General features: G+C 43.1%; 2 protein-coding genes across 3 annotated transcripts in view; one reads left to right on the top strand and one right to left on the bottom strand.

Annotated features, from left to right (window-relative positions):
• LOC121680692 (high mobility group nucleosome-binding domain-containing protein 5-like) overlaps nucleotides 1–26,630 on the top strand; it is a 692,414-nt gene that overhangs the window by 194,157 nt on the left and 471,627 nt on the right. The gene's annotated exons all lie outside the window — the stretch shown is intronic.
• On the bottom strand, nucleotides 1,262–26,231 carry npdc1a (neural proliferation, differentiation and control, 1a). 2 transcript variants are annotated; one of them, XM_042060259.1, is made up of 10 exons: nucleotides 25,894–26,231; nucleotides 11,300–11,443; nucleotides 6,046–6,132; nucleotides 5,591–5,785; nucleotides 4,938–5,004; nucleotides 4,674–4,767; nucleotides 3,855–3,937; nucleotides 2,796–2,895; nucleotides 2,607–2,711; nucleotides 1,262–2,560 (listed from the first exon to the last, which is right to left on the bottom strand). In XM_042060259.1, the coding sequence occupies exons 1-9, from the start codon at nucleotides 25,991–25,993 to the stop codon at nucleotides 2,640–2,642; spliced, it is 942 nt and encodes a 313-aa protein (XP_041916193.1). In that variant the 5' UTR covers nucleotides 25,994–26,231; the 3' UTR covers nucleotides 1,262–2,560; nucleotides 2,607–2,639. The 2 variants fall into 2 exon arrangements, with proteins under 2 accessions (XP_041916193.1, XP_041916192.1); XM_042060258.1 differs by having other exon boundaries at nucleotides 1,262–2,711.

Raw genomic sequence — 26,630 nt, 5'->3', positions numbered from 1 at the left:
ATATCATTTTTTTTTTTATTTTATTAAGTCGTTGCTTGTGGCATTCCTCAGGGGGTTTTGCCCCTCTCCTCCTTTTTAAATACAGAAAGTGCTGGTTGTAAAATGTTTCATTGTGACTTATTTGGTTTATTACAGTTTTTCAACTTCAAGAAGTCCCCTTTACTCAACACAATTTTCCACCCCCGTCCCTCAGCCCAGAGCTACAAACTGTGCTGGAGACCCAACCCTCCTGTGTCCAGACCCTCCTCAGAGGACCAGCCCGATGGCTTTTTAATTGCTTTTGACACCCTGAGACGACTGCTGTCCTTTGCCCAGAACAAAATGTCCATCGGGTGACCAATGGCTGCCTTCCTGACGCCATTCAGAGCGACAATGGCCTTAGATGGCTCCCCTACAGACAGCTCAATGGACCTGAGTCATGTGACCTCCAAGACTCTGTGCCACACCTTGTGGAGCTGCAGTTACTGGAAGATCTGAGGAGATGGCCAGATTTGTTGGTCATCTCACCACACCCCATCCCTCCAGGGCAATCTCTATAGGTCAAGGTGGGAGCTATAAGTAAAGTGCTTTAAGCCGTATTACAGCCATGTTATATGTCCAAAGTAAACCATTATGCTTTGCTTACCTGTTAGGGTTAACTGACTGTAAATAACTGTTGGATTATACTCAGAACACAAAGTAAATGCAATCAACCTTTACAGTCAACTTGTAAAAAACACTGCACAAAGCATGTGCTCAGCTTTCTACTGCACCACAACCATAACATGGGTATTAACCCTCTCTGGTAGATATCGACCATGGGATGACTCACTCTAGAGCACAGTGGTTCTCAAACAAAAAGCGAAATTGTAACGTTAAATTATTATTTTTGCATTTTGGTTCCATGTTACATTTACCGTCCTGGCCCCCTGGATCTGATATTGTTTTAATTTATATGAAGGCCTGTTTATGACTCCTATTTTTGTGTGTGCCTATTTGAATGTATTGTGGTATCTTGCTTGTCAAAAAAGGCATTAATAAAGATAGGCCTTAAAAAAAACACACTTCCTCCTGTTTGTGATGGCCCACCAATCATGTGTCTATTCCCCACTAGTGGGCCTCCTCTTGAGAACCACATCTTTAGATTTACTAATGGAAATTCCCCAAAGACCACAACACTGACCTTCCCATCCCATAGAGCCTTCATTGTAAGAAGTGATACTTGAGGAGGCTAGTAGATAGGCGCCAGTGGGGTTTAATCAGACTCATTACAAACATATTACAATTATATTCTTTTAATGGTTTCAATGTTTATTTGGGTCTTGCATGTACAAATATATAAAATGTGACACAATCAATATTTTCTGTGAATATACATCAGCAGACCAGGCTTTTTCTATTTCACTATGTGATATTTATTAGTACATGAAGACATACTTTAGTTAAAGAGCAATATAGTGGTATTCCTGCAGACTTTAGGGGATTCTGATCAGTTTCTAACTGATATGTTTAGATACAGTATATATATTTGTAAGAACAATTAACATTTCATTGGACAAAGGTGAACATGTATGTCAGGAAAATATGTAGAATCTAATTTAAACTAAACACCATACAATGTAGACACATATCATGTCAATTTACTGTAATAAAAAGTAAAAAAAAAAAAACAGTTTTCACAGCTTAGCTGCAAGCTTTCTCGACCCTTCATCCAATCTATTTCATGACTTCATGGCTTGTTTTTGTCATTACAGACATGACACGTTTGACCAATAAATTCTTGATCTGATTTCAACCTCTGCTCTACCTTAACACATTAATTAGGTCTGAGAAAGGGAGAGGAAAATGCAGAGGTCGAGGCATGACAGAGGCAGACAGAGGGAGCATAACTATGCATCAGATTGACAGGATGATCGACTGATGCATTTCTATGTATGGTAATAGTGTGCGGAAATGAGAAAGTCAGAGAGAAAGAGAAAGAATGATGATCCAGAGAAACAGTAGGCGCATCGACACCAGAGGGACTTTTCAGATTTTTTTAGAACGGTCAGAGGGAATGCTTCCTTTTGTTTGTTTGTTTGTACAAACACTGAAGTGCCACTAGTAACTAGCTCTCATAGAAAACGGACAGTAATCACTAATTGTGGTTGATGGTGTCTCAAGTTAGTAAGTCATGAGATCATGACTTATTCCAGGTCACATAAGGATAGCACAACAGGGAGACAGTGATCTGATATCAGTGACAGACAAGAAATATCAAAACACAGAATTATACCTCTAAGTACTCTACTCAAAAGAAAAAATAATAATGCCAGTAAAGCAAGTCCAAAACCACAGAAACAACAGAGAAAAACTGAAGTGAGAGAGAGAGAGAGAGAGAGAGAGAGAGAGAGAGAGAGAGAGAAAGAGAGAGAGTTGTGAATACAATTCACAGATGAATCCTCACAAGTATTCATGACAAGTCCATATGAATCTGTTTATTATTCTTTCTTTTGTGGCAGTTTCCCTATTATGTTTGTTCTAAGGGGCATCTGTAACAAAGGGCCTCAGGTGAGGTTTGGGTATTTGAACTGCAATCAGCATATGTGTGTATGTGTGTGTGTGTGTATGTGTGAGTGTGTGTGTGTGTGTGTGTGTGTGTGTGTGTGTGTGTGTCCAGGTCACTTGTGATTCCTCTGCTGGTTTAGAGTGGAGTCATCAAACAGTGGGTTCTTCACCTCTAGCTCTCCAGTCTGTAAGATACACACCACATATCACATATCAGAACCATGCATGCTTAATGTCTGGTTAACAATAAGATTTGGGACTTTTCTTACCGGTGCTAGTCCTGGACACTCATACACAGTAAAGTCCCCCTCCTCATTCTCCTCATCAGATGTAGCCCCTGACTCAGACACTCTGGGATTGTCCTTATGTCTAAACACACACACACACACACACACACACACACACACACACAGACACACACACAGACACACACACGCTTGCATTAAGAACTGAACATCTACGTACCAGAATACAGAAACCCCATTTATCTTATTTCCCTTTTACATCCTTGCACTCGGTCTGCACTGCAAACCACGTTCAAAATTCTCAGAAATACGTTTTCAGTTCATCTCTAGACAGTTTCTATACCAGTTATGAGCAACTCCATCACAACTTCTATTTCATCATCTCTGGGCGGCGTCTGTTCCTGTTATGAGCAACCCCACCATAGCTTTTATGTATACATCTCAGGGACAGCCTTTGTTCCTGTTATGAGCACCCTAACATAGTCACTATCCATAAATCTGGGGCGGTGGTAGTGTAGTGGTTAAGGAGCTGGGCTAGCATGCTAGTAGCCTGAAAGTTGTTGGTTCAATTCCCGGCTTCCACCGTTGTGCCCTTGAGCAAGGCACTTAACCCCAAGTTGCTCCGGGGACAATGTAATCCCTTGTAATATAGCTGACATATGTAAGTCACTTTGGTCAAGAAGTGTCTGCTAAATGTAATGTAATGTAATGTAATAAATCTCTAGAGAATCCGTGTTTCCAATATGGGCAATCCCACCACAAACACCATCTAACACCCACTTATCCACAATCTAGCTTTGTTTTGAGTTTTGAAACTGAAAGACAAGAGTTTGATTGTGTGTGTGTGTGTGTGTGTGTGTGTGTGTGTGTGTGTGTGTGTGTACAGTAATTTTCTGTGTATTAGCCGCATTGTGTATAAGCCGCAGGACAGTGTTTTAATGCGAGTTAAAATAATCAAAACCATATTAACACCATATTAACTGCCCCCATGTATTAACCTCATAGCTGAAGAAATCTTGCAAAATCAATGTATAAGCTGCAGCTAATAGTTGGGAAATGACGGTATGTGTGACAAAGACTTACTTTTCCAGTGAAAGCATCTGCTGCTTCTGATGTTGGTAGTGATACATCTGGGCACTCTGAGCCAAATCTTTATCTCCAGACCGCTACACCAGCCAAGAGAGACAGACACATAATACAATACAATTCTAGTTTTATGGTGTCATTTCAAAATAAACATCACTACTTTTATCCCACTACTTTTACAACAGCATGGTTATAAAGTCATTACTGCCTCATTACTATCAGCATGCCTGATATCAGAAACATGATAACTGCCCTGAGGATTATACATTAACTACATCTTCAACACGACGTGGGTCTCATGCATTCCATCTTCCACATCTTATTGTTAACCAGACATTAAGCATGCATGATTCTGATATGTGATAGGATTTTCTGGTGTGTATCTCTTACAGACTGGAGAGCTAGAGGTGAAGAACCCACTGTTTGATGACATGACTTGGCATTAACTACATCTCCAAAATAAACAATCTATAATTACACTTCTAGTAATCACATATAATAGCAGTCACCAAAAACAAACTTCACTCTCAAAATAAAAAAAAAAACTTTTGTGCCAGTAACTGACATACATAGCTCTGCTTTAGGTTATGCCCATTTAAAATCACATATCAAAATGTATACAATGGGGTCATTATTGCCTACTGGTTTGCCTGGGTAATTTGTCACTGAGACTTACACATTCAGTATATAAAATAATTTGCGCTGAGCAGTGCACTGTGTTAAGTAGTATGAGACTGTAATGAGTGATGTGCTGGTGAGTTCTGAGGACTAATGAAAGAGTTGTAGGTCTATTTATGCAGTATGATGAGGCCATACCTTAGTTCCATTGGCAGAGGGCATCTTGACTGGGCCTGCTGTTCCAAATGCGGGGTAGTCGACCTTCTGCGCCAGTCGCGATTCTCTCTGCAGCCTAAGGAGAGGGTGAAAATTGTGGGGTTTTGTCAACTCGTTTATCCCAAGGTTTGTGTTAGATACAATATGATACAAGTGTGTGCATGTGTGTGTGTGTGTGTGTGTGTGTGTGTGTGTGTGTGCGTGCGTGCGTGCGTGCGTGCGTGTGTTCAAAACAAATCCACTTACTTCACCCAGAAGACAGTTGCAAAGATCATAGATATTGTTCCAACGATGATACAGATGGAGATTACAACTAAATAAAGAGAGAGAGAGAAAGAGACAGAGAGAAAAAGAAAAAAGAGACAGAGAGAGTGAGTTAGCAAAAGAACCACATGAGAGAGGATGCCACACAAAGACTCTGAGAGGCTTAGCAAAAAGAAAGACAAAGGGCTCGACAATGGAAGTGCAAGCCCCAGAGCCTCTAAGTAGAGGAGCTCCGTTTCCTCCATCAAGAACAGTGTCTCTGATGCGTCCTCCGCATCTCGGATCACCCTTCCTGCCTTTCTTGCCATCTCTAAAGAGAACTAAGTCCTTCGGTTCATCCCCTAGCTGCTTGTCTGCCTAAGCGTCTGAACAATGAGACAGCAGCACACTGAAATGGACCCGATGTGGGTCTTTCCTAATCAGCACAGCTAAAACTGTCTTTTCTACCAACATTTCTACCGTTTCTATACTGTACTATAGTCATTTGATGTCTAGTGTCCATTTACGATAATATTAGTACTTAATAATATACTCTATTTTATTAACACAGCACATATCGGTCAGGAGTACAACATTTGTTTTTTTTGTGTGGAGATTGTTGCATAGGCCGTGGCATCCTGTGGCAGCACACTTACTGACGAGCAGGGTGTCCCTGGAGAGGTTGGTCCGGGCGCCAGGACCGCTGCGGGCCACCTGGGTGAGGGGCAGCGGGGGTTTGGGGGTTTGGTGCGTCGGGGTGGAGGGGCCCGGCGTGGTGGACGGCTGGAGAACAGCGCGCTGCTGGGCGTCTCCGTCTGTCCGAGACCCGTCCGTCACTCGAGATGGCGAAACTGTATGTGTTTTGTGTGTGGATGTGTGTGATAGAGAGGGAACAGAGGTAGGTAGAGAAAGAGCAGGGTGGAGGGACAGAGAGAAATCATTTAAATAATGATGACAGAGAAAGTGGCTCGCTGGTCTTGAAAATAAAATGTTTTAGTAGCTATATGTCGCAAACATCTCTTCATTACTAATAAGCAACATTTTACTACAACATCTTAGCATCATAGCAGTTATCGTTCAGTACAGTCGAGGTTGTTGTCAGGCCACCAACCTGACTGTTTGTCTTTGGACAATTGCTGTTTGGCAATGACAGAGGACAAGAAGTCAATTTCTTCATCCAAGTCTGAATAGGAAGTCTCTGTAGAAAAAAAAGAGCAGAGAGCGTGTGATATTTTGTCTGCTGAGCAGCATTTGAGCAATACCTTTTGTGAAGCAACTCTTTAAGGAACTCAAACAATATATGACTTCATAGCCTGATTCAGACTTTTTTTGACTGAGAGTACCCCTTTGCCCCCAAAATGCAACTAACTGTGTTCTACATCTGATCAAATTTCATTGCTTTGTGTGTGTGTGTGTATATGTGTGTGTGTGTGTGTGTGTGTGTGTGTGTGTGTATGTGTGCGCTGCAGTCATCTTGTTGTGTGCTTGAGAGTGTGCCAGAGAGTGTGTTTGTTTGTGGGTGAAATGAAAAGGAGGACAGTGGAAGTGTATGGTTTAACAACACTGACAGCCAGACAGCAGCACACATTCCAGGACTACGAGGGACCTCCCCATGGCAACCACCACCAGGAGTGTGTGTGTGGCCAAGGCAGGGAGCTCCGCAGGGAGCTTTGGTGATCAGTACACACACCAAACGCACCAAACACACACACACACACACACACACACACACACACACACACACACACACACACAAAGCAATGCTTTTTACAATACACAGATACGCACACACAGACAACTGACACACACACACACGAGACAACCAATCTGAGAAACAAACATGTAGCTTAAACCACAAAAGAAGTCATGTCTCTACTGATGATGCTATGATGCTAACAAATGCGCGTGTGTGTGTGTGTGTTTATATGTGTATGTGTGTGTGTAATATTGAAATTATAGTTGTATGGCATATAGCAAGCACATTCACATGACTTATTGGAAGAGCTCAATGCATCACCACCACTGGTCAAGATGTTGAGAAACCTCTACACTGTGCGGTCGAGCGTAAACAACACATGCAGCATGACACATTTCCTGACCAAGGAGGTGTAAGTGTCCTCCTCTGACTGGAAACTAACTTCAATCTAAATGTTAGCTTAGCATCAACACGAGTGCAGACCAACCATCACATCCACAGCATCTAAATCGGAAGATGCCAACACGTGGCCTACGGTTTAAGTTTGCCATTAACCCCGCCCGGGGTGGGTCCGCTGGCCACTCCAGTGGACGTGATTTACTGTGTATTTGTTTACGCTCCAGAAGGCCGGCCATCTGCCTGCTGTAATGGCCAGGAGATGATGCGACAGCACTTTCACTGAGGGGGGCTTTGTCTCGACTCAGAAGACCCCCCCACCACCAGCACCTAAAAAAGAAATCCCTCCACTGTATAGAGAGGAGTCCACAGCAGGAGTCTGGGGAGGTGGGCTCAGCCATCTGCAGTGTCCAGGGAAAGGGATGGGTCTTGCCGGGCAGCCCTTCCAGTGTCTGTCAAATGTGTGAAACTGTGATTTGGGATCCTGCAGCACTGCAATGGTGGGGGTGGTTAGAAACACACCAAAGGAGAAGTGACTGGAGTTGAGGCCGGCCAAGTAAAATCTTTATTAATGATAAGCAGTGAGCAGAGGTTTGAGACCCAGAGTTTCAGTGGACCATAAAAGTTGTCATGGTGCAGAGAAATGAAAGTGCTACAATTGAAAAGTACTGATATGATAACATTCCTACACCAATGGCAGTGGCTATACACAATCTACAGAAGATTCAAAAGTAAAGTACTCAGACAGCAAACAGAAGATGCTCTCTTTGAATCTGAACTTCTACAAATATGAGCAAGTGTCATTCCTCTGCCTTACACTGCCCTCCATTGGTAACAGCGGAAAATTACCAACTACAATGGCAAGCTTCACCACCACGTATTCCCAACAGTGATAACAACAGTTCCCTACCATACATTGCGTTAATGTGTAATATTAACCAGACCATAAATACATGGGATAATCCATGGTCATGTTATCATCAACATCTACTCAACAAAAAACCTGACTGATCCTGCACAACAATTTTCCATTCATCACACACACTGGCACTGTTGGCGTTGTTCAGCTCAGTCTGAATGTCTCCTGACGGGCAAATATGAGAGAACACAAATAGGGTGGATGAGGACTTTGTGTTTAATATTTGTCTTCATAAAATTGGCTCCCATTACAGGGATCAAATGCATCAATATGCTGAGGGCCCTAGCAGTGTAAATAGTAGCGGTCAATGCAATAGGCAGTGGTGATCCTCCCATGGCCTTGTCCTGTACATGTCCTCCTAGTGGGTAGACATAATGACTGTGTTTGAATGTATTTGTGATTTATACAAGACAAAAGACCAGCAGTCCAACAGAAGTCATTACATCAGCAATATTTACTCCTCTTGTCCAGATAATACATTGGCACACATCTGGTGTGCGCACACACACGCGCGTACACACAAATACGGAAAAGTTTAATTAAAGTTAAACCTAAAGTCAAACCTTTAATCCTTTATGCATGACAACGCACAGTTTACAAGTGTATCACCACCACTGGCAAGTGCAGCTCTTCATTGTTTGCCTAACACAGCACACTCCCTCATAGCTAACATCCGTTTGTGATCTAATGCATAAACACATACCGTAGTTGTGACATTCTTTTGTGCTGTGTCCTCAACTACATACAGACAGACAGACAGACAGACAGTTTCAACCCCCCCCCCCCCACACACACACACACACATACACACACACACACACACACTTCAATCTGAGCCCAAAGCAGGTAATTCCACTGACACCGCTAGAGGGTGCTACAATATCAACATTATAACTCTGAAACTAGAGGAAGGGTCCTGAAGTGTCTGGTTGCTAATGGTAGCTTAGATTAGTATTAGGAGCAAAGTCCTATTGAATAATTGAACTGCCAAAGGATATTATGCACTAGCAGTCAGAAGAAGGGGGATTTTCAGGCAAGTAAAGACAACATCAAGCACGCAAGGTACACATCCAGACACCTAGCAAACAAAACCAACCAACTCAACATATTTAGGGAGACATAATTGAAACTCCAAATCCAGGAAGTAATACGGAATGACTCAATATCACAGGGCTGAGGCATTTTTGGAGACTCATAGCTTATGGCTACACAACCATGCTGTCCTCTTAGACTATTACAATTTGGTTGAGAGGAGAGAGAAGTACAGAGATGGAAGGATTAATGACTGCACATGTGTGGCCACAGACACACACAAGCAGGCACTATAGCACTCTCAGTCTGATTAAATTTGCCATTGGCCATGTGCTGTGTGTGTCTGTCTGTGTGTGTGTGTGTGTGTCTGTGTGTGTGTGTGTGTGCCCGTGTGCATGTGCAAGCTTGAGTGTCTTCAGAGGGAGGATTAAAACATCAGCTCTAGATCAGATTGCTGCAGATTCACCAGTTTTTCAGCTCAAGAGATCTCTCCCTGGTCAAGAGGCAGAATGCCAGAGCTGGGAAGAGAGACGAGGAAGAAAGAAAGTAAGTAGCAAATTCTTCCATCTTTATCCTCTTTCTTCTTTCTTTCTGCACTTCTTCTTCATGTCTGCTTTACTCTATTCCTCCCTGATGGATTAGCAACTCTGTCCAACAGGCTCGAGGGAAAGATTTAAAGGAGAATTCCGACGATTTTTCACATAGATCTCTGTTTTCTCAAGCTCACCGAGTACTGTAAGTACGAAATAAAATGGAACAAAATCAGAGCTACCTAGCTCAAGTTGCTGCAGCCAACAGCTACATCAACCAGGCAGCTACAGTCTACAGCTACATGCCCCCAGAGTGTAGCACCGTAGATGCCTGGCTGCTAGAGCTGTTGGCTGCAGCAACTCGAGCTAGGTTTATTTGCTTTATTTTGTGTCGACAGTACTCGGTTACGTTGAGTTTTCCTTTAAGGCTACTGTATGTGCATCAGGCTCCATACACTAATGCCACCTTTAGTCCACCATATTGCACTGCACCACACCACAGTAAACCTGGCCAAAGAACCTCCATCTATCTCTCTCATTTCCCCTCTCTGTCTCTATCCATCTCTCTGTCTCCATCATGTACTACGAGGAACACAGAGCTCACTGAGGAGTGTGTAGACTTCCTGTGGGTGGAGAAAAGGCCTTACTGACGGATCTGACATGTGGCCGCACACTCCCAAGCCACAGAGCACTTTATCTCCACAGCTCCACATCCTGACCAACACTATCACTCTGACATGAATTAAACACCAGAACAATACTACATTATTCTAAATGGTGTGATACCCATAAGGCTTTTGTCTGAGAGTGGTGTGTGTTCTGGTGTGTGTTTGTAAAAGAACTGTATGTATCCATGCTGCCCAAACAACAAATATCTTATCTTCACGACACATTCACACACTATGCAGGATTTTTTCTCAACATTTACAAGATCCATGACAACATGATTAAACTAGAAAAATTAATTCCAAGGAAGGAATTACCATTGCATAATGGAATTACCATTGCATATATATGTAATGGTATATATATTTAGGCGTTCACTTCACCATGTACATTCCACAATGAATAGCTCATTACCCTTATGTGACTGTTAAACGTAACTGGTATCATTACAAACGTTATTCTGTGCCCTAAAAACTGGCATAGTTTATGACATTGTAAGGTCATTGCAAAATCTAGAGAAATGTGTGAGGTGGTCAGCGGGGTACAGTTGAGACACACATTGTTTTGATAGTGTTATTACTTGAACATTCCATTTGTACCGTTCGCCATATCTGTTCCTGTGTCACATATTTTGTTTATGTTTTATTTATTTTAACCAATGCTAATGTAAATTAAATTAATGAATTTAAATTAAACACTTTGCAATTGCTATGTTTTTATTTATTCCATTTTGCAATGAACAGTTACAATGAACAGTTACAGTGAACTATACATCATTAAAAATGGGTGTCTCAACTGTATCAGGTAGCCTACTGTCTCAACTGTACTCCATATGGGTACAGTTGAGACACAGTCAAGACAAAAATGCACCTTATGTTTATGAGCTAATTGTGAAAAATATAAACTACTTATGGGTATCATTGATGGAAATGGCATGTGAATGGCAATGAATGTCGTGTGGAAAATAACTTCTTTTCAGTATCTATTTTTTGTTTGATTTTGTGTGAGCAAAAAGTGTCTCAACTGTACTCAATCTACCCTACAATAAATAGTTCATGAGCAGTGTGTGTGTGTGTGTGTGTGTGTGTGTGTGTGTGTGTGTGTGTGTGTGTGTGTGTGACCTTACCGGGACGGTGGTGTTTTCGGATCACGCACTTCCCTTCCTCATCCTCCTCAAATGGCGTGTGGCAGGGCCCACAGCGGGAGGAGCCTGGCTGGCAGAACTCCCGCTTCTCCCGGGCACAGTCTATATGATGAGGGCATCGCTTCTCTGTGGGGCCACAGAGATAGACAGAGCGAGAGAGAGCGAGAAAGAGACAGAGAGAGAGGCAGAGAGAGGAGGAGAGGGTTCTGTTACCACTGAGGCACAACTGCTATAAACTATTAGCACTGCTCACAAAAACCTTCTCTTGTTTTATGGTGCTATTCAAAGATCATCTTGTGGTTCTCCTCAGGTAGCCTGTCCAAAAATATCACATTTAGACAAAAGCACTGAGTTCACACAATGCGTTTCAGGTCAAACGGAGCTGAAATCCTTCAGAGGAGCAGAGCGACAGATCCGATCAACCACTTTGTTAAACAACTACCCATAATGCGAGGCGGCCACCAAAGATCTTGGCTGGAGAGATAGCAGAGAGGACACGCACACACGTACGTACACACACACAGGCACACACACACACAGGGACACACACACACACACACACACACACACACACACGAGAGAGAGAAAGAGATAACGTGTTACTATTGGTTCCCTCATTAGAGCACACAGAAATGGCAGAATGGTCAGCATCACATGTCTGCTGAAGTTTCAGAGGCAAAAACAGGATCATCTGATAAAAATAACATCTGCTTCAGATGCCAAACAGACGTGCTTATCACATTACAGTCAACAAAGGTGGGCTGGTGTACAAACACACGCACACCTACAAGCACACACACACTATATGCTATTACAACACCTGCACTACGCGTCATGTCATGTTTTATTATACAATAAGAGAACCAATTAGTTGAGTTTCTGGATGATATTAATTCTCAGTCATCAAATGAATACCCTTTCGTCAACAGGCCTTTTTTAGACGTTCCTGTTATCTTTCTTTAGGCAATCACTCCTTTTCTAATCTCGGTTTGTGATCCACTCTTTCCGGCCTGCTGTGCACCCCCATAAGTGTGTCTACAGCCCCATGGAGCTGAAATGGAGAAAATGGGTCATAAGTGTGTGTGCATATGAGTGTGTGTGTTTGTGTGTGTATGTGTGTGAGAGATTGTGTGTGTGTGTGTGCGGGCCTGTTCTTGAGAGGTTTAATGGGGTTAGTCTGAGTGAAGCAGTGAGTCACTGTTCTAATACAACCTCTCCTGCGGAACATCCTACACTTCCCAGACCTTTGCTTCTCTTAATCACCCCCTCCGTCACCTGCCCCACTTCCTGGGACTGACCTGAGATCTGTACGGTGACACGATGGACAGACTAATGTACGTAACTCAGGTAAAGGGGTTCAGATCTCCTGTGCAACGTCTCACTTCAGTATTAAGTGAGGAAATGAGATGTCAGATTTATAAGTAAAACCCAAAACATATAAAAACAACCAATCCACACATAACAATTTATGGCATTATTGGAATACTGGGAAACCAGTTAGAGCTCTTAGAGGGTCCTGAGAGGGCACTCAAGTGGGTTCTCTTGAGAGCACTTCATACACGTGCATACACGTGCATACACACACACACACACACACACACACACACACACACACACAGTAAATGTTGTGTGTTCATGACATCCATTTCGGTGAGTACGGAAGTGCAGAAGAATAGGACTAAAATCCACTCCAACACACACGCACACATACACACACACACCTCTTTAGGAAAACAGAAATTCAATGAAATTCAATTTTCATAAATCTTTATCCATCTGTGTGTCTGGTGAGCAGGTCACTAATGCACATTAGTCGGAGGGGTTTGGGGATGGGGTGGGGGCGTGACTCAGAGGGTAAAAGGACCGGCGACATCCATCACTGGGACCGGAACAGGGATATGCAAGGTGATGCTGACAGTAAAGGTGAAATAGGCAATAAAAGAGAGAAGGAAACCAAGACAAAGGCTTGAGACACAAAATGCTACCCGGAGAATGATTTGTGCAATCTTTGGCTCGATAAGTGGAACGATCAATAAACAGCCACCAGTCAAATGATCCATCCCCTTCTCCCTGCTGTCTTACATTACAGACTTAGGTTCCATTATAGACAGAGATACACTTTTGCTTACACCATAATTCCAAGTAAAAAGTTGAATACCAGAAAAAAAATTACGAAGTGCCAACTACAAAATGAAATATACAAACACAAAATCCCCCAACTTAACTACATAACTGCGTGCACTGTACACATACAATAGCATTAAATACATAATCATAGGGACTCTTCTGAAAATATGTGACAGATGCTCACTGCATTGCACTTGAACCTGACCCAGACAACTGTCTTGGCAAAACAGATGGGGAAGGCGATTCAGATTCAGTGATAATCGCTGTGGGATATGCAGAGGCAGACAGACAGAAGGTCAGATGATACCTCATCTAAAAACAGAAAACTATTTAGTTGCTAAACCAGACAAACCCAAAATGGAGAGCGGTATGATGATCCCATAAGCAGCAGGCTGACTCACCGTAAAATATCTTGCAATACAAACATCCATTTGTCACTAAAGTCTCTCACAATAACAAAATCAGTATACCTTGAAGAGCTTAAGGTGTACATTGTCTTCTGGGGACAGATAAACCTGGCACAGCGTTTCATCTCAGAGATACAGGACCAAGCTGTGGATACAAGAACGTTTGAGTTCAGGCAGTTCACTCCCATGCATCTGGCCAGAGCAATTCATTGAGGTGCTCCAACAAGCCTCCGTACGAGGTAGCCAAGGGAGCATTGGGATACGATGGGAGGCCAGGTAGGTTTATGAGAGGGCTTGCACTAAAGGCACTCCAGTTTATGGCTCTGTAGTGCTCCTCGCTCTCCCATTCAAATTCAGCAATTTCGCTTTTCCGCCCCTTGAATCTTCCCCAGACACCTCACGTTTTTCATAATGACATGTTGCCAGGCAACGGCACTCCTCAGGGTCTTAAAAATGAGAAAGACTAAAGTGAAGGCACTCCTATTCATTCTCTCTCTCGCTCACTCCATCAGTCTCATACACATGCCTCATCAGGAATAGCCAAATACACATGCAGGGTAACTGTGATAGCACCACTATCACCCATCATCACCATCAACAGCTCAGCTGTAGAGAGTCAAGAGAGTGCCAAGTTCATTGGCATTGCCATCAAAAATAGCACATCAACACCTCGTTCATCTGAACAGCTTTGGCATGAGGACCTAGATCTTTCGGGCTTTCTACAGGGGCATAGCAGAGAGCATCCTGGCTGGTGGCATCTCTGCATACCTTGGGAGCTGCACTGCCAACGGCTGAAAAGCACTGCAGTGAGCTTCTCTCCGTCAAATGAAGACCAAAGAGTAATTAAAGACCCCAGTCACTCTAGCCGCAGTATGGTACAACTTCCGTTTGGTATACTTCAAAGTATTGCAGTCTCAAGGCCTTGCCGGATCTGCAGGCTCAGTAACAACTTTTTCTACCAGGCAACCAGGCTGTTGAACAATGGATAATGGACAGTTAATTGTGATGACACACACATGGATGGATGTGTGTGCGTGTGTGTGTGTGTGTGTGTGTGTGTGTGTGTGTGTGTGTGTGTGTGTGTGTGTGTGTGTGTGTCCCCTCTGTGGACGCCCACTCTCCCCTGTAAGACTGCATGTCCCTGTAAGGGTGGCATTTTCTTATGCAACACTCCCCAAGCTGTGCTGTGATCTGGTGGGACTGCTGGCAGAGCCTCCCCTTCTTTACTGGCCTTGAAACACTTGCTAAATCACACTTACTCAGCAGTCCCACACACACAAACGAACACGGACGCACGAACACATGCACGCTCACACACAGCCTCTAATAAACACACACAGCCTCCAATAAACATGCACACACACACACAGCCTCCAATAAACACACACACACACACACACACACACACACACATGAATGCAGGCACGCATGCACATACACACATCCACAGCCTCCAACACACACACACACAGCCTCTAATAAACCTACACACACACAGCCTCCAATAAACACACACACACACACACACAGCCTCTAATAAACCTACACACACACAGCCTCCAATAAACACACACACACACACACACACACAGCCTCCAATAAACATACAAACACACACTCATGAATGCATGCACGCACGCACGCGCACACATCCACAGCCTCCAACACACTCACACCAATAAAATCATACTGACAGTCTTACTTCATCTCTGCTCTTTGTTGTTCATTTGTCCTGTCCCTCTTCTCCACCCCTCCCCTCTACACTGACTTCATCCTCTCATCATCCATCCGCTTGTGACGCCACCTCCTGTGATCCGTCCTTATTCCCTCCATCTTTGATCTCACGCTCTGCCCTGATCAAAGAGAGGGCCGAGGGGGCAGAGCAACAAGCCAAAAACCTGATCAAAGTCAAACATGTTGCTCCAACAACACTGAGGACAACAGGGCTCTCAAAACCACAGTACATAGACAAACACAACACAGTCAGACACACCAACTAATGTCTTGCACTTATGCATTCACCTAATGTTCAACACACAGCTGAAGCTGGTAGTAGCTGGTACTGTGACCTAACAAAACAACAAAGAAAGAATAAAGGGCTAATTTTCCAGACGAATACATGTCACACATCTGCAGTCTTTCCCTCTTTGTCATGGCTCTTTTTCTTTTGCTATGTAGTGTATTGCTTCAAAACATAATTTCGTTACAATTAAACATAATCAGGTTTTGGTGTATAGCCTTACTGCAACAGCCAATTAGAACCCATCACATTTTACCCATCACATTCATTAACACAAAGAGAGACTTTGCTCATCGTTGGTCAGTGTGGACACTTTTATCGTTATGGTTACGGCCCTCGTTATGGTTATCGGCCCCGTTATGGCCCTAACGAAACCTTCTTTCTCCATCATTGTATTGTTCAGTGGCACAGTTCTGTTGTTCAGTTGATTAATGTATGATCCTAATGTCGCACGACCGACTCATCCTCGGACTGCACTTACCAGAAATTGCCTGCAGGTTCTGACGTGAGAGAGAACATTTACTGTCAGATTTTATGATCAGTGAGCTATGGACTGAGTGAATCATGCATGGGAGCCTGACCACAAGGGTAGCAGCTTGAGTCACAACAAATTGCAGCTATTAGAACAACAAGAGAAGGGAGGATTAGAAATGAAAAGAAGGAGAGGAAAGAATCAAAGAGGTTTGTAAAAAGAAAAACAGACGAAAGGAGAAAAAGACATCTTCATCAAAACCATTTTCTATCAAATTCTTTCTCTGTTCCTCTTTACCTGTTTGTCTTTCACCTGAGCCTTAGAAGAGTATTTGCCCTTTAATCAAGCACATACACAGACAGCCTGAAATAGGTCAAGGCACATCACTGCGGTGCCAAACAGATCAGGTCAATCTGCCATGGCCGACGCATAGACTTATATAACACTGATATGAATCACATGACAAATGGCCATAGGAACCATCTGCGACAGGCTGTAGCCATCGGTAAGCATCATCTGGGAGAACAGTAGGAGGCATGGCCAATGGCTCACCGTGCCAGCCCAGCGGGGAAGCCGCACTTACGTGGCACTGTTTGCTTTGCTCGGCGGGACACATGCCAACTAAACCTGAAGTTACTGGTCAAGTACTGCACACAGCACGCATGCACACATACTGTACACATGCACACACGCACATGCGCACATACTGTACACATGCACACACGCACGCGCACACATGCACACATACTGTACACATGCACACACGCACGCGCACACATGCACACATACTGTACACATGCACACACACACGCGCACACATGCACACACACACACATACTGTACACATGCACACATGAACACGCACAGATGCACACACACACACATACTGTACACATGCACACGTGCACACACACACACACTTCTATGGGTATTGTATGTTCAACAGCCCAGGAAGGAAGACAGTGCTGGGATCCTCTGAAGAAGACAGGACCATGCTAATAGCTTTGGGGGGAGATGGGTGAAGACAGAATGCAACAGGAAACTGAAGCGGGCAGCAGCCCAGTTAAGTGTTGACAGGCGTGTTCCATTGTTCGGGCTTCCTGTTTCTCCGCTCAGAAAGGAAGGGAGTATTTAATCTTTGGAAGCCGAGGGCACTGCCAGTATCTCCACACACGCCCCTCAAATATGATGAGCTTTTCTTTTCTGCCAGTATCACTTAAAACTCACATCTTGCAGAACATGTTCTCTCAACAGGTGCAAGTCGATCCCCGGGTCTCTAAACTGGCCGTGGGGAGCCTGGGGAGTCTCAGGCGAGCACTTAAGAGTGTGAAAGGCCTGTAAACACAGGCTCTTCCCACACTCTAACACCTTATCACTGCCCGGCGTATCAGTACATTGTCCCACTCCCTAGCGGCTCATTATTTAGCACAGTGTCAGGTGCCAGCTTGACTAACCACAGGAACGGCCTTCATCATAGCAGTCAGTTAAACAATATACTATAGGCTGTGCTTATTATTTAATATGGCAAGTATCATTGAGTGATTTTTACTAATAAAGAAAACAAATTAAATAATAATGAGAGCTATATGGAGGCGCAACAATTGATGCTTTAGGCTTAAGTACTAAAATAACTCATTATTAGTAAGTATAAGTATAAGTATATATACTTTTTTGATCCCGCGAGGGAAATTTGGTCTCCATTTAACCCAATCGGTGAATTAGTGAAACACAAACAGCACACAGTGAGGTGAAGCACACACTAATCCCGGCGCAGTGAGCTGCCTGCTTCAACGGCGGCACTCGGGGAGCAGTGAGGGGTTAGGTGCCTTGCTCAAGGGCACTTCAGCCGCGGCCCACTGGTCGGGGCTCGAACCGGCAACCCTCCGGTTACATGTCCAGAGTGCTAACCAGTGGGCCACGGCCTGCCCTTTTTATTAGTAAAAAAACAAACATTAGATCAGATTAGTAAAATACATTAGATCAGAAAAAGTAAACTGGAACTACAAGTTACAAACAAGTAGACAATGAGAGGCCAGAGTTGATCACTGTTTGCCCTGATATTTGATATTGCCCTGAATTTGTGGTCTTGAGCTCTTTGTGTGGAGGGAGGTATTTTAGAAATCTGTGAAAGAGCAGATACTGAGGAAAGCTGGTGAACAAATGCTGACTTTACTTCCTCATTCATACTGGTGAAATCACTAAACAAACACACACAAACACACTACACTTCATAGTCACTGACAAAAAAAGCTGGAGACACGATTGGAGACAACAGAGCAGGGAAACACATGATGGTATAAAGAACCACTCTGATTGTGAGGTGGCATTTAACTTAGCGATATATCGAATCCCTTTTTCCATAATAAATAAATTAAATTAGTACTAAAAAAGGAAAACACACATTTTAGTGTAGGTGAAAGACAAGTGGGCAAAAAGAATACACTGGTACAGCCATGCTATGTTATGATATACGACTAACAGCCGAGGTGACATTCCAATCCAAGCTCCTCTTTGGAATCAGGAGTCCATGAGGAACTCCATGGAGATGGAGAGAAAGACTCAGAGACTCCAGTCCACCTGTTTAAATAGAGGAGCCTCCAGAGCTGGCACACAGCAGGCTCTCTCGGCTCCCATCTCTCATTAAACTACATGCAAAATGTCTACTAACCCTGGATCAGTGGGAGACAAGAACACCAACACGTCTTTGTGCTCTGCGCTGTGGTAAGGTGGATTGGAATAGCTGTGATGGAACATATACATTTGGTCAAAACGTGCTCCGTTTTTCAACAGTGTTTTGATTCGGAGATGACTCATATTGGGTCCACTGTATCACCACCGCTGAACGAGTGGCATTTCCAGAAACTGCTTGCTGCAGTCCTTCTCAGAAAGCAACCCAATCTGTGCTTCCCTGTTTTGCCTTGCACCGTAATTAAGTCACGTTGACTAAAAGCCAATGCTTAATTCCTTAAGGAAAAGGCATCATATTGCTTTCCGTGCAAATGGACTACAGGCGGGTTTCAAATTGTGAGGTTAGAAGCGAACCGAAATCTTTCCATGGGGCTCTCCACAACAACAGAAACCATAACACCTTAATGTCCTTGTTTGAATACTGATGCAGACAATGGTGCTCTGGGTACACCAACACAATGGTAAGAATGAGGAAAAAAGGACAAGGAAGCAGTTAAGGGTTATGCAACCACATGATGCTCTGCTCATGGAGTAGAGGTGTGATTGGTCATCTACCCTCCTGGTCTGCACTGTAAACAGGTAGAACCAGATTCTTTCCACCTTTGTCTTTTTCCATCTGCCTCTCTTCCCTCTCAAGATGTGCATCACATCTTCATTCTTGCTCTCCCTCCTATCTCTCTTTTAATGGGCTGTGTGCTTAGAGGGAGCCACAATGCAGCGCATTCAAGTGTGTAAAGTTCTCTGTTTGAGATTGGCGGAGGGCTTCTACTTACACATTGTAAGCTAACAAGAGCACCTACAAGAAAGTCTCTATCGATGATGGAGGTGGTTTTTGCTGTAGGCGTTTTTGCTCTGATGACTTCTTGAGAGCAGCAGAGATGTATTAGGCGAACGAGATCCTTAATGCACTCCAGGTCCGAGAAGCTGCTTTAAATGACACATTTGGCTGGAACCCAAAGCCATGAATATCAGCCACGGCCCGTAATGAGTCTGAGAGCAAACAGTGTTGTTCCCAGAGATACTACACGGCCACAGGGACTGATAGAGTGGCACAAGGGGCAAGTGTCATTTGAATGCTTCAACTATGTTAGTAATAAAACATTTGAATGTGTGGCCATTCAAGTAGCTCTGACCAGTAGGAGCAGGCAGGGGAAGCCTCCTCTTCAGAGTATAAAACAAAAGGGGGTAATGCCACGACAGGCACCTGACTGGTAGAGCCACTGCCACCCACTCAACTGAATTCTCTAGATAAGCTTCCTTCCTAGGAGTTACTTTGGGCACTTAAGACAGTGACACAATCATACAGTACAGAGGACAGGACACCCAGGCAAAAGCTTAACTACTAATAACTACAGCCCTGCTTTGAGCTATTCACAGGAAGGGTTATCATGACTCTTACAGATACATAGCAACATGTTCTACAGTTGGTGGTTGGATTCAGGAAAGTGTAATTTAATAATTGATAAATAATTGACAAATCTCTCCCTCTCTCTCTCACAATTCAATTCGAAAAAGCTTTATTAGCATGACAAATATTTTTGCATTGCCAAAGCAGAACATTAAACATACATTTACATAGAGAATGCTTGGAATACAGTACATGGTAAATACATATGCATCCAAGATTAACAAACAAAGTGGTGAATGTGTATGTATGTATGTGTACATGTTTTGTGTGTGTGTGTGTGTGTGTGGATGTATGGTTTTTGTTTGTGTCTGTGTGTGCCTGTGTATGTGTGGTGTGTTCTTGCATAGTGTAATGCAATGATATATATATAGAAGTAGTATTTATTTATGTAACCACTGTCCCTTGCCTTATGGCATTCAGTTCATTTGGCGGCAAGATCTGCTGTCTTTCCCTGCTGTCCAAGTAAGACTGCCATTTTTTCTTGTTGTTTTAGATTTGGGAACCCTAAGATTAGACTTGTAAGCCTGTCAAAGTATGGTTGCATACCGTATTTTCGGGACTATAAGTCGCACCAGTCAAAGAATGTGTCATTAAGAGGAAACACACACACACACACACACACACACACACACACACACACACACACACACACACACACACATATATATATATGTTGCACTTGAGTCGCAGGACCAGCCAAACTATGAAAAAAAGTGTGACTTAAGTCCGGAAAATACAGTATTTTTCACAGTGGAGAAGAAAGTGCACCTCTGTCTCAACCTCACCTGTTATGCAGTGACCACATATTCTTTGGTCTCTTGATAACAGGGATTTTCTTAGTCTGCTTTTTTTCTATGGTGACACTGTGGTCACTGAGTCTGTATTTGGTCAGGGTCTGTCTCTGCTTTATATCTCTAACAGTAAAGAGATATTCCTCCAATTGGTATTCAGATTGTATGGATTTTTGTCTCCTTTTGCCAATGTTCCAAATATTTTTCTTTAGATTATTGAATGATCTTATTGGTGTTCAGTTTGAAAGCAGCACTTGTCTGAGAGAAGTTATTAATATCTGTTAGGGGGAGATTAGTTAGTCTCAGTACAAGCTGACTCAGAGGACTCTTTTCAGGGTTTAGATCTTGAGTTTTTTACTGCATTAAAATGCAGTGTGACAATGGGTCTTGTTTGGAGATGCATCCAGAATTTGAGAGCTCTTTTTTGCATGATTTTTGCACAAACACAAACAATGGGTCTGCAGGGCAATACCTGATGATTTGTTTTTTATAATAAAAAAAACAATACAAGATAAACAAAACAACAGAAACAACAGATAATGGGCGTTTTGTGACTGCACAAACAGACAGCAGAAACACAAATCTCCTCCCCAGCCACCCCCACTGCTCTAAGTAGACAGTGACATGATAACCTGCTCTGTGCTCTCATTATGGGGCAGCACAGGAAACAAACATCTACACACACAGAACGACAACATCACTGATGCCTTCTCAGAATGACACAATCCTTTGGAAAAACCCCATCTCTTTTTAGTCACTGCAGAACTAGGACTAGGAGGACTAGGAGGAGGGAACTCAACGACGGCAGTAACTAACCTAGACTGGAGATGACACCATGAACACTAACTGTACCTCAAGTTCAACATTCACAAAATGTTCAGTGACAATGCTTTAGTTAGGAAAGTTTAGATGAAATGCAAAGATGTGTCCAGAAACTCTACAATCAGTAGACCAGCTACACTACCATGACATGGTGGCTAATTTGCTGTGACTCTCAACTAAATTGATCAAAGCTCTGCCTTCATACTTATGAAGGTCACGTTGAGCACCTGGTATATAATTAATGTTATGGTCATGATCCATTACTCTCTGAAGCGGTCAGACACAGCTCTCTAAAGGTAGAGAGAGTAAAAGCTGACCAGGCAAAAAGACCTGGACACCTTCAGCGTCAGTGAGTAGAATTAGAGCACCATATGCCATACAGACCCCTGGACTCAGTCACTGTCTTATGTTCATGCTACTTAAAGGTTGTGCAAAATCAACCCTGAGGTGTCCAGACCACAAACTAGGCTACTACGAGAGAATTTGATTTGAGAGATTACACATACACTCTCATTATATCAAGCGAAGCAATCTCATGGATGACAGTTGCGCACATGTTCAATTAAAAGTAGAAGGGGGTCACTTGCGCTTCAGCCTGGTTGGTGCTCACGGAACAGGATGCAGAAGTCAAGAAGGGAGATCCAAGGTCTAACAAGAGCCAAGGAGCAGGACCGGAGCACTTAATGCTTAACGTGTTTTTATTTGTGCAAACTGACTAACGTTTCGACGCCCATCTGTCTTCTTGACTCTTTTTGACTCTGAAGAAGACGCATGGGCGTCGAAACGTTAGTCAGTTTGCACGAATAAAAATCACTTTAAGCATTGAGTGCTTCGGTCCTGCTCCTTTGCTCCTGTTAGACCTTGGATCTCCCTTCTTGATGTTCAATTAAAACCATAAAAGTCATTAAAAAGCAAAAAGCCTACAATGTGATGACCATAGACCCGATGCCATTCTTCACCAGTGGTTATGTAAGTATGTATCTGAGTGGGATTTGCTGCAGAGGCCACCCCAAGCGCCAACAGGAGGGGAGCTCTCTGTAAGCAGAGCATCAGTGACTCAGTTCATGCAGGCTCAGAGGGGGGCCGAGAGAATATATCGGACTGTCCACTCACTCAATCACAGGGACATATGAATAACCACAATTGGCCCTCTCAGTCATCTTCTGTGAAAATATAAAATTTCTCACACAGTTTTTATTCTAAGTGAGATGAATATTTACTTATCAGTCTTTTAGTTAAAGGTGCATTTCTGTGCTTTCTCTTTGATTAAAGGTACACTATGCAAGATTTTCACCTTTATGAAGCCAATTTGATGGTAAACAAACTTGTAATAGGCGAATCGTTCAATATCTAACCTCAGATCTGTGAGCAAACCTGAATAATCAGATCCTGTTGATTACCACTGGATGTCATTTATCAAAGTCATCAGTACTTGACATCTCTTTCCATCTCAACAGAAGTCAATTATGAAAAGACACATCAGTGCTCTTTTTCCAAAAGCACAACATATTAATTTAACACAAATACATTCTCTTCTCAGCTAAAATAATTTAATTTAGGAATTTTCTAATAACCAAATATCCTAGGTTCCATTCCAAAGGAAACCCAAAAAATTCTTAAAATAATTTGCCCTAGGCTCTAGGTAGATTTCGGCCCAGCTACAGTGCTACACTCTGGGGGCATAATTTTTAAAGATGTAAATGTAAAAAATTGAAATCAGGTTTCTCGGCCAAATATACTTGCATATACAAGAAATTTGGTCTCTGCATTTATCCCATCCGTGAATTAGTGAACACACAGAGCACACAGTGAACACACAGTGAGACACACACTAACCCGGAGCAGTGAGCTGCCTTGCTACAGCGGCGCTCGGGGAGCAGTGAGGGGTTAGGTGCCTTGCTCAAGGGCACTTCAGCCATTCCTACTGGTCAGGGATCAAACAGGCAACCCTCCGGTTACAAGCCCGAAGCCCTAACCAGTAGGCCATGACTGCCCAGTAGCAGATGCCCCCACAGTGTAGCACTGTAGGTGCTAGGGGGTGGGGGGTGGGGGTCGTACCGACGAGAGAAACAGAGACCTATGGAAAAAATGGCCGGAGTTCTCCTTTAAGATATCTCCCCACAAAGGATATCATACAATAGCACTGCACTAAAGGTAAGCAATATCCTTTACCAAAGAACCCCCCCCCCCCAAAAAAAAAACAAATATGTTTTTGTGTATGGGAACATGTATTGGAAACCTGTGACAAATACATTCAATGGACAGTGTGGCCAGACAGATCCAAATAATTACACAGCAACGCAAATCATTATGCCACCAAGTGCAGTAATGATGTTGATTATAAACTCAGCGATACACAGATGTTATGCAGCAGATATGGCCTCTGTGACTGGTCACTCAAAGAGCTGGCTTAATACAGATTCCATTTAATCCATCATGACATGGCATCTCTGATACTAGCTTACACAACATACAGTATAAGCTAGCAACCAGAATGTACTTGTACAATATCTCCACACAATAAACTGTAAATGTACTTGAATAAATATGAAACATATGTCTGGTACGTTACAAATGTTTAAAACACACAAGTACCTGCACACACATAACTGAGAGATTGCAAACATAAATAAGAACTTCATTATGGCAAAATAAATAACCTGCTTCTGACAAAACTCATTGCATGCATACCATGTTGTTTCGGAGAGCAGTGATTTTACATGTGCCACTGCACTGCTGCTGAGTATTTGTATCCCATCCGAATCAGTGTGTGTGTGTGGGGGGGGGGGTTGTGGACTAGAGTGTCCAGCTGTTGGGACTCCCACGGGATTCAGAGATAAGAGCTGGAGGAGATTATCTCTGCTGCACACATACACAGGCAGGCATACTCACAGACACACAGACACACACACACACACACACACACACACACACACACACACACACACACACACACACAATGTTCCTCTTCCCACATCCAGCCTTTTTCTATCTTCACAAATGATTAATCTGATGCCTCATGAACTTAATGTAAAGGGAAGTAGCCAATGTTACAGGTTAAACAAGACTATAATGTATGCTCTATTTTTTCTATACATAGTTGTTGCTTTGTTAAATGTATTCTACCGCCAGCTGGCAAACTATTAAAATATTAGGGTCAGGTACTCACGTTACTTTCAAATATCACATATGGAGGTGGAGTATTTTTTTCCTAGACGAATCCCATATTGTTTAAAATGGTGACAATGACAGCAGCCTATCTTTTTCTCCGAGAATGACAGGTGTCAAACGAGTCACCCTGTTTAACCTATAAATCACCCAAAACTAGGATAGGCCTATTATTGTGAGGTTACCTCTACATCTGTGGTATTTAAAGTAACAAAACAATTAGCAGGTCGATGTTTACAATTGCTTTGATGATCCGATCCATAAACATTTTACAGTTCAGATTTGTTTATTTCCCCCCTCAACATACGGCATCCTCCTCCTGTTGATGATACAATTGCCTCGTAGTTGTGTCTGAACCACCGCTTAACACATGAACTGCAAAACAGCTAGGTCAGTAGACCCTTTCACACATTTACACAAAAACTTAAGTTAACTCATTAAACTCATTAAGGTACCAAACCTACATGTCGAAAACTGATCAATTTGCTCAGAGCATGTCAGAAAATGCCTCAAGTAGGCTACTCAGAAGGCTTAAGGAGTTCCAACAGCGCCCACAAAACAAACATAAGTTACTTTGACTATCCATGGCGATTCAGCTGTATGTATACTAAAACAGTGCCGTGACCCCAATTCTGATACAGAAAAAAACAATTATGCTAAAAATGATCCTTACCTGGAACGCTGGCAGCTACGGTAGCGAACACAATACACAACAGTAGCCCGGGACATAGCCTAGCCCTGGGAGGTCGGTCAATGCGTCTCCGAAGCAACATCCTGGAACACGCTTGTCACATCAAACGGAGCTGGGTGAAAATGTACGTGTCATTCCCCCATATTTAAAAAAATATATAAACCACACTTTCGAGTAAAGGATAACCAAAAATATATAGAAGGGCTGTCGAGTGTTTCCAGGTAGAGTTCGTGGGCAGTCTCAGCCTGCGCAACTTCGTGGTTAAGCCTTACTAAAGATAGCGGTGTACGACAGTGGGATGACCGATGGAGGCGGGGAGCTCAGCTGACAGACAGGCTAGGCAGGCGATTACCTCGAAGTGGCATAGAGCAAAGGGAAAAAACTACGACGCATGGCCGCATGCGTAATGGTGTAGGCAGAGGTAAGTGTAGGATGAACGTGCAAGCAGGTGAGTAGAGGTTCAGTAATGTCTGGAAATGACATCAAAACAGTAAAAAGAAATGTTGTAACTTTTTCCTCAATAAAAAAAAGAAACACATTAGTGCACACAACTTCAAGTAAGGTTGTTTATTTTACAGAAATAATGTCAATTTTTACTTAAAGATTAAACTGGGATCTCACTGGTGCCATTTGCACCCTTCTTAAAGTGCTGCTAGAGGCTGGGTTTGGCTTCAGTGAGGAAGGTGACTACACGTTTGCTCTCCCCAAAAAGAGTCATC

Source organism: Alosa sapidissima, chromosome 13 (genome assembly GCF_018492685.1).
Source record: "Alosa sapidissima isolate fAloSap1 chromosome 13, fAloSap1.pri, whole genome shotgun sequence".
Lineage (NCBI taxonomy): Eukaryota > Metazoa > Chordata > Actinopteri > Clupeiformes > Clupeidae > Alosa > Alosa sapidissima.
The sequence above is the reverse complement of the archived record's forward strand: the minus strand, read 5'-3'. Positions and strand labels throughout refer to the sequence as shown.

Coding starts and splice junctions, on each gene's coding strand:
- npdc1a (XM_042060258.1), bottom strand. CDS start 25,993: ATGTTGCTTCGGAGACGCATTGACCGACCTCCCAGGGCTAGGCTATGT. Junction 11,444..25,893: donor CGTAGCTGCCAGCGTTCCAG/GTAAGGATCATT, acceptor GTGGCCCCACAG/AGAAGCGATGCCCTCATCAT. Junction 2,896..3,854: donor CAGATGCTTTCACTGGAAAA/GTAAGTCTTTGT, acceptor GTGTGTGTTTAG/ACATAAGGACAATCCCAGAG.